Source organism: Rhizophagus irregularis, chromosome 2 (assembly GCF_026210795.1).
Source record: "Rhizophagus irregularis chromosome 2, complete sequence".
Taxonomy (NCBI): Eukaryota; Fungi; Glomeromycota; class Glomeromycetes; order Glomerales; family Glomeraceae; genus Rhizophagus; species Rhizophagus irregularis.
In genome coordinates this window covers 4,711,682-4,727,455 of record NC_089430.1, presented here as the reverse complement: position 1 = coordinate 4,727,455, position 15,774 = coordinate 4,711,682, and the positions used below count along the sequence as shown (strand labels likewise).

Here is a 15,774-nt window from a genome sequence, read left to right as displayed (position 1 = left end):
TTTCGAAATTTAGAAATATGGCGAAACTAACTTAAATTAGCTGGTTTCGTTGACACAGAAATCAGAGGTACTAGTAGGACCCAGATATATATATATTTAATAAAGGGTCAGATGGCGAAAAATTTTTTACTATGAGAGACTTTTATATGAGTAGTACGCATAATTGACACCCGATATTGAAAATCCTGCAAAAATACGCAAATAAAATTTCAGACATTAAGTTATTAATTATTTTATCATGACTTCTATATTATTTATAAAAAACAAATACTAACGTGAAAAAATAGAATTTATTCTAATTTACCATTTTTTTCAATAATATTTTTTCTAAAATTTCACTTTTTAACCCTTAGAAATTTCTTTCACGTACAGTAAATATTTATTAAGATTAGCCAAATTTAGGCCAAAAATATGCAAACTAATTTTTTACATATAAAAATTTTGATACCTAACTATGGATGAAAAATTCTTAGATTGTACTTTACTCTGTCTAATTTCACTATGATGACAACGCATCTGTGTACCTTATCCCTGTATATATATTTAAGGGTCCTGTACTAGTGAGTCATCAGCTAAAAAGGGTGAAAGCTAGAATTTTTGAGTAATTTAACTAACTTTGTGTACATGATCGTGATGATCGTGATCAGGAAGTGAACCAATAAAAAAAATTTTTTCCAAAATTTGGATTTTTGATTTCTAATAATAAGGTTTTTTTGTCATTCTTATCTCCGTATATTCCGAAAATGCTTGAAAGAAACGCAATCGGCGGACGTAGTAAGGACAATACGCAAATATGAAATTTTATTTATTATACAGATAAAGGATAATACTGTATATCACTTTTGTATATCACTTTTGTCGTGTAATGACAGAATAATATAATTTAAATTTTATTTTGTTTCTGCATTTTCCATTTAATAATCAATGCACAGATTATTATCATAAATCTTAACTTTTTTCCGATTTCTACCAATAGTTGGATACTTGGCGCCAAGTCTTTCCATAAATAACATTATGCTTTCCTCGATCGATTGTAAATTGATTTATAATTTTACGTAATTAGTTATACTGCATTTTATATTTTACAAGCTATTACTAATAATTATTAATAATGAAACAAAAAGGGATAGTTTATAGTACATTTTTAGTTAAAAGAACAGATTCAAATGATAATACAATATACTGTAAGTTCTGATTTGTGCTAATATTTGATTGACATTATTGCACGATTATTCGTTTTTTTCCGCGACTTTTTTACTTACCAGGAGGTGAACAGCATGGACGTAAATAGTTAAATATACATATAAAATAGCAGATGAATTGATATTATTACTAATTTTTATTGTGATTAACGAGTTGATATTAGCGATTACTGATTAATGCACATTATTTCTAGTTCTAATTACAATTAAAATCACTAATAAAGACGCTTTGATAACATTGACAATAAGATCTGGCCAAATAGATTTCAAACCATAAATTAATGCACGAAATATTTATCACATGCATTTCTGAGTGATATAGATTATTTATATTAGGTATAAAAGAAACTCCGAAGTATCCGGTTTCAACTAGTGACCAAAAAGGACTAAATGTTCTATTTAAAGTTTTTAACAACACAAAACAGCCCTTTATTTAAGTAGAGAACAAATGAACGCCAAGGTTACTGTTTTTTGATCTTCAAATGATATATTTAATTTGTTTGCTGAAATTGTATCATTGTAGTAATTATATAAATAAAAAAAAATTATAGTATTACGCCGTATAGTTACTGATATTAAAAGAACCAATAATTTAAAAAATAAATTCGACGATATTCAAATATTTCATTAATTTGCTGATTTAGAATAATTAAGTAATAGAGATATGATGCAATATTTACGAATAAAAAACTATATATAAACTGAACCTTATTTTTTATAGCATTTAACAAATAATAAGTTTTATTTACTTTCGTTATAATGTCATCAAAAAATTATGGACAAAAAACGTGCGGAACGCCGCCATATGTTCAAAAAATTCGTTTCGAGAATAAAATAAAAAAAAGAAACCCCCAAAAAATTTGCTCCGATTGTAAAGAAACGAGCGATTCTATCAAACTTTTTTCTAGTAAAGTAAATAAATTAGAAGAAATTGTTGACAATTTTTATATGAATCCCATAAAAAAAAATAAGAATAAACAAATTTCTATTTTTAATGCAAAATTTACTTTAAATAATATCCCTTGCGAATTAGAATATGATTTATCAAAATTTTCTTTGGAAAATTTACATAAATTGGTGAATTTTACAACTCAAAATTGCAATAACAATAATAAATATTCATCTTCTATCGAAAAAATCGATGATAAATGATCATCAAGCGATATTCTTCCACACAAACACAAATTTTATGCATTAAGATTTATTAAGAAATTATGAAGTTGCTCAAATTTATGGCTTGTACATTTATGTTCCTTATTAGGTTAGACGTTTGTAACAACCTTTAATTCCTTTTTTATTTAAAAAATAATTTATTATTATAGTATGAATAAAATGTGATTTCTTGGCACTAGTTTTATGGTCTAATTTTATCATCTTGACAATTTGTCTTTTTGAACTCAATAAGTATTAATAACTAACTTGGTATACTTTCCTTGGCTTCCTTGGCCATAAGTATCGTGTAATTTACAAACAAGTTGATCTGACGAAGTGATATCGAGTAACGTGGAAATATACGAATGAATCTAGACACCTATGAGTTTCTAGAACCACAACAAAAGTAATAAAAAAAATTAAAAATCTAATTTTTTGACCAATAAATTTTGAAGTTTCACTAGCCTTTAAAATTTCGAATAACAGATAATGTTTGAGATTTGTTCAATTAACATTGAAAGTAAGTACGTTTCATTAGTGGTTCTTTTAATGGTAACTCAAATACTTCAAACTTATGAAAATATATATATATATATATGACCAATAATATCGTCGAATTTTTTTTTCGATAACGGCGATAAATAGTAAATGTAAAAAAAAAATGAAAATTGTCATGTTTCACTATAACTTTCTTTGACTACTTATCGTGAACGCAATGATGAAAATAAAATTCCCTATTTGATGTAGTTATTATAGTTATTGGTTCTTTGGTTCTTTTATAAAATATTAGTAGCTATACAGCGTAATACTATAAAAATTTTTATTTAATATATTTATATAATTACTACAATGATACAATTTCATTGAATAATTATTATAATAATCAGTAGTCTCATGATCAATAAATCAATAATAAAATACAAGAAAATCAAGTGATCAACTTTATGACATAATTTCTAACTTTTGATGATCAACTGAGTGGTGTGGCTTGAGAAGTAAAACTATGATCTCATACTCATATTTGTAGCTTGTACATTTCATATGGGCTGATTTTTCCCTTATTAGGCTTATTAGGTTGATTTTTTTACCGCGATCAGATTTTTCCCTTGCATATAAAAACAAATTTGATGCTACCTAATACATTTATGTCGTTAATACAAACTAACTTAATAGGATGTCATTGTGATTAATTGAAAATTTCGCATTAAAAACAATAAGATGTCAAAACTAATTGTTCTATTCGTGTGAAATTATTATTCAAATTAATCTTCTAATAGACCTTTATTTACAATAAAAGTCTTTTTAGACATTTAACGATGAAATAATTTTTCTGTACTATAGCAGCTGCGTCTTCGGATGAACACGTTATTCTTCATGTTAGGTCTTATTAATTTAAAATGAAATATCAAATTATAATTCAAACTATGCTATATTATTGTTACGTTTGAAGTCGAGCATTAGTATACGTGCGATCGATCGATCAATAATTTGTAACACTAGCCCTGTTCAATTTGTTCAATTCTAAACCGAATCGGATTTATCGTAAAAATTTGCATCTTAGATAATTGGTTGCTGATGCGATCAGCGGTCAGTCAAATAGATCTACAAAAAAAATTGGTGTTCACCCAGATCCAATCCAAAAACTGTGCTTAATTGTAACTATGATCTGATTGGTTATACATTTTTTCGGTCGATCAAGAATTGAATTTTACTTGTACAATAAAAAATAACGATATAGTATTGAAATCGTATTCATGAATCATGATCACCATAAAATTTTCACTACCAGAAATGTACAATTGAAATTCCACGATAACAATGTTATTTTTTTTACAACTTTTACTAAATATTATAAGAAACTTTATTATTAAAAATAGCGTTAAATACAATGTTTTATTACATATTTAAAATATTAGCTATAAATAATTTTTAAAAAACAAAATAACTATTTCTTTATTAATTAGTCTGAGGTACATGTCAATCGTAATAAAGTGTTATTGCACCGTAAACAAAGTGAAATTTTGAAAGCCTTTATATATTAATTAGTATGCTTTAACACTTACAACTTATTCGGCCAAACTGAAGAATTAGGTATTATAAATTTGCATGGGTTTGGTTTTGATTCATATGGGCCGATTCAACGCATAAAATGGATTTGGCCAACATTATCGGATATTTTAAGGGAAATTTGGCTAAAATTACGGTATTTTCGGCCAAAATTACAGCATGTCCAACAGGTGGACAACAGGTTTTTGAGGAGACGATAGATGATTATTATTATAACTTTATACTATCTTGCCAAAAATAATAATTTTGTAACTAAAGTAAATTTGTTAAGCTTTACAATTATTGTTATATAGAAAAAAAATACTTCATTGAAATTTTTTAACAAAAATTTTAATAAATAACAAATTTACTACTTAATGCATCAAATCGGCCCATACCACCACACTAACCTCATTTCTTTCTTTTATTCTTTATTCTTATTTCGTTTCTTTATTCCTTTCATTTTATTTCATTTTATTTCCTTTCTTCCCTCTTTTATTTCCTATTCCATTCGTTCTTCATGTTCCATTTTGTTCTTTACTTCACTTTCTTTACTTCACGTTTCATTTTGTTCTTTACTTCATGTTCCATTTTGTTTCTCCACTTTCTATTCCATTTTGTGATTTACTATCACATTTTGTACTACATTTCCTGTTCCATTTTGTTTATATTTCATTTTCACTTTTTCTTATCCTTTTGTTTTCTTTTTTTCCTTTGTTTTTTTTCTCTTTTCCTCTTCCTTTATTTCTTCTCCTTATTTCATTTATTTTATTCTTTTTTATTTTAGGAAGTTCAATTATAAAATCAAATAAAAATTAGATTAGGCGACACAAAGTGGCAAAAATGGTAAAAATGGTTTTCATATCCCGGCCAGGTCAGTTTTTGTTAGGTCCCAAAAAAAAATTTTTTATATTATTACTATGTCGGGTGAGAATTTTTTAAAAATTAAAAAAAAAAATTTCACATAAAATTTTTGGAAAAAAAAAATTAAAGGCCGGTTGCCGGGTTATTGATGAAATTTTTATATTGTGAAAACCATAAGATTAAGTTTGTTATGGCCTTAGTCATATCTTATCATTGAAAGAGATGCTTAAGCAATGAACATGGCCTTAATAAAATATTTGTGTTTATATGCAAGTAATAAAGTTTAATTATCTTTCACGTTAAATGTCTGCTGGAATTGATAACCTCCTGACATATCCAAATATTTGATATTTTCAGTTTACTCTTTTTTTTGTATTCATACAATACTTTTGAACTATAATATATATGTCAATTTAGATTGTCATACGAAATTACAGGTCGTTTATCGTATTTAGTGCTTCGATCCGTGCACGGATAAAACCGCGGTATCCGGATATCCAAAAAAAAAATAGCTTGACCCATTATCCGGATAAAAAAAATTATAAAAATTTTTTTTTAATCATTTAAATTACTTATTTATTGAAATTATTATCTATTAAATTACCATTTATTAAAATCATAATCTATCTTACTAAAATTACTAGTAGAACATTCGATGGTCGGCAGTAATCCGGATACTGCTGCCTCTTGACAAATATCAAGCAATTTCATAAAATTCGGGCTGGCATTATAGATGGCCTGAACCCAGCTAAACAAAATTTGGGATTTTTGTAATTTTGGCCGCCATTATATGTTTGGCCCAAATTACTGTCGATCCATGATTTAAAAAAAAAAGTTTTTTTTAATAGATAGGTTGAATTGATTAATTTTAAGTTACAAAATAGTACAGTATATAAATATAATAAAAATAATTGGTTTATGCCTAATCTTCCATTATTTTACGATTTTATCGTGTTTTTTATATTTATAATAATGTATTTATTGCAAAATTTTACGTTTCTCAAATTTTCAAAAAATTGACAGGCAAAATTCATAGTGCCGGCCGAAATTAAAATTTTATTTTATTTAAAATTAATAAAATATCACCAATTTAGTTAAAAATATTAAGTCAAAATTTAATTAGGTTAATGCCACTGATATTATTTGTTAAGATCGATCAATAAAAAAATTTTTTATATATAATCTTATCCGGGTATACTTGCCGCCCATATAAATGGGATTGGGAGAATCCCATATCCCATCCCACCCATATCCCATCCCATATCCCATTTATCCCATCCCATTTGTCATAATCCCATTCCAATCCCAAATCCCAATCCCATTCCAATCCCATATCCCATATCCCATCCCATATCCCATTAATCTTATACATGTATATTGTGTAACCTTACTCCCATTGGTCTATCTATCACGTGATGTTACACAAAATTCCAAAAAAGGAAATTTTTCTTCCCACAAAAAATGGGAGATTTGGTTTCACAAGCATTCCGAAAAAGGAAATTTTTATGCCGATCATATAATTCCGGCCAGAATTACAGCTCTAGTATTACGGTCCTTTTTCAAATTAGTTTTTTGCGATTTTCTCAATATCCAGTGATCCAATTTTGATAAACTTTTTTTTAATTTGTAGCTAATATTAAGCTCTATAAAATAAAAATATTTCTTGCAAGAAATAATAAAAAAAAAGAGCAGATTAGGTTAATTTTTGCAAAAAGCCATTATGAATTCTATAATAGATGTCTGAGGTCCTGTAATATCAATTAAATAAGAAATATTTGGAATTAATTTTTTATTGTTGCATTTGCCTTTTTATTATAAAAAAACATTACAAAATTATAAATTTTTTATAACAAAAATGTAATATTTTAACTTTATTTTAACCTATTTATTAAAATAATAAAAAATTTATCTATAAAATAATAAATAATAATTCATTAACATCAAATGCTTAGTATTTAATTAAAATGGCTTGGTATTCAATAAAAATGGATTTAGTTTTCTAATTTTTTTAATTTAAATTTAAATTATTAGCATATACAGTATAAGATATAATATCTTTAAAGAGATTTATTTATAATTTTTTGTATATTTAATTATTTGTAAAGTATTAACCTATTAAGCATTCATATTATTATCATATAATCTGTAATTAATCAATTCTTAGATTAAAGAGTATTATATTTGAAAAAATTTTATGTTAATAAAAAAGGAGTTTGCTATTTATCGCCGGAGTCACGTAATTTTTAATTTTGGCCGGAATTAAGTGATCGACATAGAATATCCTTTTTTGGATTATTGTGTAACTCATTTCCCGTTTTTGATGAGAATCAAAATTGCCTTTTTTGGATTGTGTAACGTTACTCAAGTGCCCAAAAAGGAAAATTTGGCCGGAATTATAAAATTTGGCTGAAATTATAGGAAATGGGATTTGGGATGGGATTTGGGATTTGGGATGGGATTGGGATTGGGATTTGGGATTGGAATGGGAATGGGATTTGGGATTTGGGATGGAATGGGATGGGATGGGATGGGACTCCCATCCCATTTAAATGGGCGGCAAGTATATATCCGGGGTTCGGTTTCTATCCGGATAAAAGCCGGATAATTTTTTTAATTTATCCGGATAACGATTTCTACCCGGATCGAAGCACTAATCGTATTATACTAACTTGCTATCGATGTTCTACTGCTATTGGCATACAAGATAAATTTAAAAACAAATAATATTCAATGCAATATTATATGGTATTCTAAAGAAATGGTTGAGAGAAAAATAAGTCTTACCTAGAAGATACACGAAAATTTTGTCCTGATGAAGACTGAAAGAAGATGAGAAAGTAAGTTTCAGTATTGTTGGAAGGAAAATGTAAACAACAATCAGATTAGCGATTGTAGTATAATGGTTTACAACGAAAGGAGTTTGCAGCTGAACTGATCTTCGTTTGATTGAAGGTGATTTAACTTCAACTGAAGAAACAATTTTTGGACACGACAATGACCCTAAATATGCTGCAAAACTCACCAACCCTGTAAAATTTTAATGTTTCTACATGATCGGCAAAATCTAGTCTAAGTGGTTTTATTATTAATTCCGTGAATATTATTAGCATGGATTAATATTTGTAGTGTCAATTGAATTACAGTTCTGACTTGCCCCACACTGACAATCTCTAAAAATGGACATAGTGAATAATTTTTCGTTTGTTAGAAAGAAACGTATTGTTTAAAATTAATCAGCAGTTTATTCTCGAAAGGACTCATCAATATGACGACCGCCGGTATTGCGCATGCATAGCCCGCCACCCTGATTTTTCTCATAAACAATTGTTCATTAGGGTCATTAATTGGCGAACGACACAATAAGTAAAGAAACAAAATTTTTGTTAGGCAGATCGTGTATAACATTTATATATTAGAAATTTTATTTGGAAAAATAAAAATTTTAACGACGTCTGCAATTCTGCATTATTATATATAACATTTATTTAAATAATAATTAATTTAATAAGTTGTATTGATCGAACAATAAAAATTATTAGTTAAATTTTGAGCATCTCCATTCATTCTACAAATTATTGGGTTCGCCCGGGTTGGTGTCTGAGGATTTATTATATTGATGTATGTGATAAACGTTATTAATGAGATGTATAATAGATTTTGAAATAGTGTATATGGGCGTGTAACCAAATGATACAACTTGAGACAAATAAAAACACTATTGAAAAATAAAATAAAATTTAATGATTGGTTTAATAAAAAAATAAAATATTAATACAAAAATAATTTACATACCTGAATAAATATTGTAGAAACATCTTCAATGAAAATATTAGTGACATCACCCCAAAATAAACTATTTTCTGCTGCTTGAGATAATTCAGCATTGAAATTAATATTTCGAATTTCAAGACCAAAATAATTAATATTTGGAATTTGTAACTGTGATCCAAGCAATTCTAAATGTGAAATATCGACTCCTGCTAATATCGTGAATATTATAACAATTGTTTGATTATCTTTATAATCTCTTAACCATTTTGAAAGTTTTCGATATTTCTTCGGCGGCCGCTTTTTTTCTATCGCTTTTATAATCTCTTCGAATTTCTCTTGAAGCCTACTAAACAATTTCTTAATTTTTATCCGAATACTATCCTTTCCGTTACTTTCTTCATTATTTTCTTTCAATTCTTCTAATTTTTTTTTAAAGCTTTCAAGTTTTTCTAATTCCTCTAATTCCTTTTTAAAGCTCTCAAGTTTTTTTAATTCGCTCATAAATTTATTTTTGCTCGTCGTAGGTTCATTTTCGCTCGTCGTGAGTTCATTTTCGCTCATCGGAGGTTCTTCTTTTGATTCATTCACGATAAGGTCTACAGCTTTATTTAATTGCTCATTAAGTTCTTTAACTTCTTTTAATTCCTTTATTATAAGATTATGAATTTTAATTAATTCATTTGCAAATTTTTTGACAATTCCTTCATTAACTTTTGAAACTTCTTTGTTATCTACTTCTGATTCTTTGTTATCTACTTCTGATTCTTTGTTATCTACTTCCGATTCTTTTTCGACGATAATTTCTTCTAATTTTATAGCAACAAATTTATTAAATTCTAATAATTTCCAAAGTTCATCTAAATGTCCACTAATGTCTACTAATTTTGTTATATGATCGATAATTTTCACCAATTTTTCCTTGGTTTTTACATCATCAACAGGATTCTTTAATATTTCATTAACATCTTTCTTAAGATCGCTAACTTCTTCTTCAATTTTTATTAATTCTTTTCTAGTTTCTCTTATGAGTTTCTTAAATTTTTTTTTGCGATCGTTAACTTCTACTGTGGAATTGTTGCCTTTTTTTACCAAGTCATTAAGTTTTTTAATGTTTTCTAATAATTTTTGGAAATCATATCCCATAAGTTCATCAATTACAACTTTAAATGCAAATCCCAAATTTACGATAAACGGAAATGTCACAAAAAAAAGACTAGAAGAAAAAAAGTGAGGGAAAGGGAAGAGAATAAATCAGTATTTGGAAAAAAAACAAACCTATAAATATACTTCTTTTATTTTACTTTTAGGGGGTTTTTTTTACCTTGTAGTGAAGATATTTTCCACGCTACCCGCATCTATGCTAGTAAAAAGAATTGTCGTCACAAATTTTTCAATAGCGTTGCCACATGTATAAATTGCAAATGTTTTGTTCTAAAAAAAGGGGAAAAGTTAGAAAAATTTTTTTTTATTTTTTGTAATATATTAATATTAAATGAATATTTACCCAATAAGCAAACAACAATAATATAATGTTCAATCCAATTGTTCCAAGAATACTACTCAAATGTTCTTCTAACCACCTGGCTATTTTTATAAAAAAAAAAATATTATTTAGTTATTTGAGATGAAATCCTTTATCCGAAAAAAAATTGGATTCTTACGTATGGGTTCATATCCATATTCTTCATCTAAATAATTTGTATATACTCCAGAACCAATAACAGTAATAAGTTTATATTTTATTAAAGTATTTAAATCACTAGCGACCAAATTAACAGATCTGCTGTCATTTGAATTCTTGGCTCTTTTAATATTAATAGATATAATGTATTGTTCGGGTGAAACGGAAGTATCAATTTCATGTCTTTCATTTGTAGTTATTCGTTCCGGACCAACAGGGACTGCTTTGGCCAATTCTTGTGTTAAATTATCAAAAAATTCTTTACGTTTAATTTTATCATGTTTGAAACTTTTGAAATAAGTGGTTCCTTCTGCAGTCAATCGAACTTTTCCGTTAATGCTAGATTCGTTTAATTTTGTTTCATAAAAAGTTGAAATACTTTTTTGTGTAACTTCTTGTTGAGCTATTATGAAGAAAAGAAGGAATTTTATTTTATGTATATGCAACATCACTTTCATTTTAAATAAGATAAACACTTACTTGTATTAAAATTCCAAGCATTATCTTGTATTCCAATGATAGGTTCTTGAAGATCTTTACTCTCTACAAAACCATCATCAATTAAAACATAATACTTTGTATTAGGCTGATTAAAAGTACTATCAATCACTTTGATTTTAATAGTATAGTCATCAATAGCTTCTACAAAATTTCCATTATCGTTGCTTACAGAAGTAATTTGACGTATAATACCACCATCTTGTAAAATCGTAACGTTACGATAAGGTGATAAATTGACTTTACTATAAAATTTAATTGTAAGGGATTCAATTCCAGATGGATCTATAGTATCACCAATGATCGGGGTTGTGTTGAAGATATGTAAATTTCCATAACCATGATCTAGTAACATTTTAAAAGTTTATACAAGTTAAAAAATATTTTATACGATATACTGTAATTATATTATTTCTCGTTCGTATCACCTTACCACGTGCACCCTCGATCTTATACAAATCAGTGGTGATCAAACCCCAAGTTTGTCCAGATTCCGGTTGAGGGATTACAAGAGTATTATTTGGTAAAATTAAAATATCACCAATAAAATTTGTTATAGTAGGATATGATATGTTCCAATTATAACGTTTACTATTGTCATCCAAAATATAACCATAAAGATTAAGTTTAGTTTTATCTAGATTTGGTGCTGTACTAAATAAGAGATAACCTCCATAATCTAATGGCATAATGGCAAAATCAGTAAGATCAGCAGGGTTTTGAAAAATAGTAATATTATATACAGTTCCCGTTGAAAGAAAATCCATTTTAATAAACGTATTTTGATCTGTTGCTGGGGCAACGTTTAAAACCAGTATACAAGTTTGACCAAATCCCACTTTAGTAAAACCACAATCAAGTAAAATAATTTTTGATACCGGATTTGGAGTTTGATAAAGAACAAATGGACCTTGCGGTTCTGGATTTCCATTTTGTAAAAAAAAGCCATGGATCGATATATATGGAGCAAAAGGGATTGTTGATGACGGCGTAATACCAGGATAAATAATCGCGTATCCTCCGTCCATTGTTGCAACTGTTTCGACTGGAGTAGCCGTAAAATTCATATAAGATTTTGCAAGAAGTTGGATTTCACCATTTTCATTTCTTATAAAAGAAGTAGAAATATTTATTAAATTATACATTAAAATTATTAAAATTAATTTTCGTAAATTAAAATATAATATTTACACTTTGAATTGTTGCAAGATCATAGAATTAGTACTAGTTATGGGTGCCGTACGAAGAAATCCATTATCTCTATGGATATTTAGTCTGATAGAATCTTGAGCGGGCAACCATTCGTTAGTAGTAGTATTAACAAAAGATGTACCTAACCAAAATTTACTATAAAGAAGCGGTATAATAATCTTTATTATTTATGCTCATATCAAATATATAAATAAATAAGTTAATTTATATTACATATATACCTTTTAATTACTCCATCTAAGTCGATAATCATCCCCCAATCATTATAAGTGAAAGGATTGTTTACATCTTCAGCTTCCGCGTAAGTTAAAAACAAAAAATTTTTTTTTACAGGGTAAAATCTAAGAGGGTTAAATTTTGAAAGAAGACAAAAATTGAAAGGTTGTATATTTAATGTATCTGCTGAAAGATCAAATCCTTTAACAGTTCCATTGGGATAAATTGTGCGAATTGATAAGTTTTCCTCCAGACAAAATTTGGGAGGAGCTGTATAGTTTAAACGAACTATTCGAACGACTATCGTGCCATCCTCATAATTATCTATATTTAACACGCGAGGAGTTGAAGGGGTTTCAGGTATTGGTTCTTCAATTATAATGGATGATTTTATTGGTAATATCGCCAGTAAAATAATTGATAAAAGAAAAATATAATATAACCTCATCTTAAAAAAGTAGCATTTACTTTAGAGAGACGAATTTTTTTTTAAAAGGGAAAAGAAAACAAGACATAAATTTTTAGAGTATATACAACTAACTTGTTTTTTTATTATATTGTTGGAGTTTTTTTTTTTCAACCAGTCCCCAAAATTTTCGTAAAGAATTTAACCTTTTTCGAAATTATTATGGTAGCGGAAGAGTAATAAAAAGTGATTTAGAAAATTAAAAAGAGTTAGATTTTGTTTGATGCATAAAATGCATAAAAAAAAAAAAAAAATTTTTTTTATTAAAATAAACAAAATAAGTTTAGTGACGTTACTTTATTTATTCTTCGGAGTTTTTCCCGAAAATTCTTGCCAAGAGATCTTTTTTATCATTTCTTTCTTGTGATTATCAATAATGTGATATGAATTTTATGATTATGCACTCATGTATTTTCATGAACGAACAAATTTCGTTGTTCATCGCAATCATAAATTCTATCTACTGATGATATAATGAAATTTACGTAACGTAGTGACTATCGGTGTATCGTAAAACTTATTATAATGGATAAAAATGTTTATATTCACGGCACAAAAATTTCTCAAATCCGGAAATAAAGAATCAATGAAATTGATTGTGTTACTACTTTAAGGATACACGTACAAGTAAAATTATTAATTAAATTAATTGAAGTAATAATGTATTGTTCATTTTAAGATAAAAAAGATAAAAATCAATTTTATTATTATGATTGACATTTTCGGGTCAATCTGTGCATTATGCATCATTTAACATTACTTTTTTTATTCGTTGCATTTTCTTTTTCCTTATATATATAAGATATATAAGATGGGATCTAACTTCTTTTAGGCTTTTGAACAAATCAATGAAAACTCTTTTTTTTTCCTCCGAAGTTTTTCCGTTCCTGAAATTATCACGTGTACCATAAAAATATTTATATGTTATCATTCGGTGATGTTTATTTCCTTAATTGTTTACTTTTTATACTTTATTTATGCATGCAAAATAATATGTGTGCGTGAATAAACTCATTTCTGATTTATGTAAACACAATCATACAACATATTCAATAATGATTTTTGTTTTTTTTAGCGTTAAATTTATATATAGATTTTACTAATAAACTTATTACAAATGACGAAAATGTTAAAATTTTATGATTCATACAATCTCCGACAAGGAACTTTAATTAAAATATCGAAGAAATTAGAAAGTTTCAATAACTTATGCAATGTAGCATATTTATGTAACATTTCTATATTTTTAAATTTTTACATGTATTTTTAGATCAAGAACAAAAGAAAGAATTAATCAAATTACTGATTATTCGACTAATATAAATTCTTTCTTGTGAGAAATATAAAAAGGGTGGATTCTACCCTTCTTCCATTCCTCATCGAATTCAATATTCGAATAATAAACAGAAATAATATCAAGAGAAAACAATTAATTTTTCCCTTTTTTTTAAAAAAAAATATGACAATGAAATACTTTACGTTTTTGACCTTTTTTATTCTTTTATCTTTCGTTACTATTTCGTCAGCTTTTCCAAGTAGTAATGAACTGTTATCTAATACTCCTGAAAAACGACATCAATGCAGTTGCTCTGTCGCCGCCGCGGATTTCAATTCTGGTCCGGTTATAGGTTACGTATTCTTTGCCCAAGACGAAAATGGTCACACTGAAGTCGCAGGAATCTTTAACAAAGGTTTCGATGATACAAACGCGTCTTACGGAATGAAAATTATTGATGAGTGCAAAAATACACTTTTCGATCTCACGGATGGATTGAATATAAAACCAAATGGTCGTGGCGGTACCAAATCTTTCAGACATAAGTTTACAAATATGAGTATTGACTGTGATGACAATGGTATTCTCACCAAAAAAATTCACCATAATAAACGTAATTGTCATAGCAATAAACTTAGGAAACGTCTTCCTAATGGTGCAATGACCACTCAGGATGGTGAAGGCTCTGGTTACTCTGGAATATCGAAATAATATTATAAATATTATTTCAATTTTTTATTAGTTTTATAATTTACAATTTATTTTTTCTTTTTTATTCACTTTATGTTAAATGATTAGCTAGAATAATATTCTACACAAATTATAATTTAGTTTTCTTTTAGATGCCAATAAATTGTGAAATTTGTCTCAATTAATAATAAAGTAAAGATAATTTTTAAAAAAATTCTCGTTATTTATATAATTTTAAGTGAAATATTATAAATATTGTATACTATAAAATACAGATTCTTAATTGAGCGATAAAATTCAACGGTTTCCGTTTACCTAGTAGTTAATAATAATATAAATTTAAGTTGATATTTAACACTTTTTTTTTCTTTTTTATTATCAGAACAATTTCCGGCTTGGGTATGTACTTTACTCCATTATAAATACAATCAGTAATTCTTTTCTTTTTTTAGACCACTCACGAGATTTTTCTTTCTGGACTGGTTATTATCTAAAATGAAATTTTTCTCACCATAAAGTTTGTCGAGTAGTGATAATATTGATTTTTTTTTATATTTTTTGAAGAATGTTGAAAAAAAAAAAATTTAAATTCCATGTATTTTTTTCGTGTCTCTCTGTAAATTTTAGTAGTAAAATATTAAAAGAATTAAAGAATGTTTATCATTTTTCGATCAAATAAAAGATCGATCGATACAGTAGT

At 27.1% G+C, this 15,774-nt stretch overlaps 2 protein-coding genes across 2 annotated transcripts; one reads left to right on the top strand and one right to left on the bottom strand.

Annotated features, from left to right (window-relative positions):
* Nucleotides 1–8,829: 8,829 nt before the first annotated feature.
* OCT59_012381 (uncharacterized protein) lies at nucleotides 8,830–13,090 on the bottom strand (the record flags this gene model as incomplete). Its single annotated transcript, XM_025312923.2, has 9 exons — nucleotides 8,830–8,979; nucleotides 9,057–10,248; nucleotides 10,357–10,466; nucleotides 10,540–10,619; nucleotides 10,697–11,119; nucleotides 11,197–11,559; nucleotides 11,648–12,321; nucleotides 12,406–12,561; nucleotides 12,648–13,090. The coding sequence occupies 9 exons, from the start codon at nucleotides 13,088–13,090 to the stop codon at nucleotides 8,830–8,832; spliced, it is 3,591 nt and encodes a 1,196-aa protein (XP_025188647.2).
* Nucleotides 13,091–14,486: 1,396 nt separating this feature from the next.
* On the top strand, nucleotides 14,487–15,300 carry OCT59_012380 (uncharacterized protein). Its single transcript, XM_025331386.2, has one exon. The coding sequence runs from the start codon at nucleotides 14,568–14,570 to the stop codon at nucleotides 15,093–15,095; it is 528 nt and encodes a 175-aa protein (XP_025188646.1). The 5' UTR covers nucleotides 14,487–14,567; the 3' UTR covers nucleotides 15,096–15,300.
* The last annotated feature ends 474 nt before the right edge of the window (nucleotides 15,301–15,774 follow it).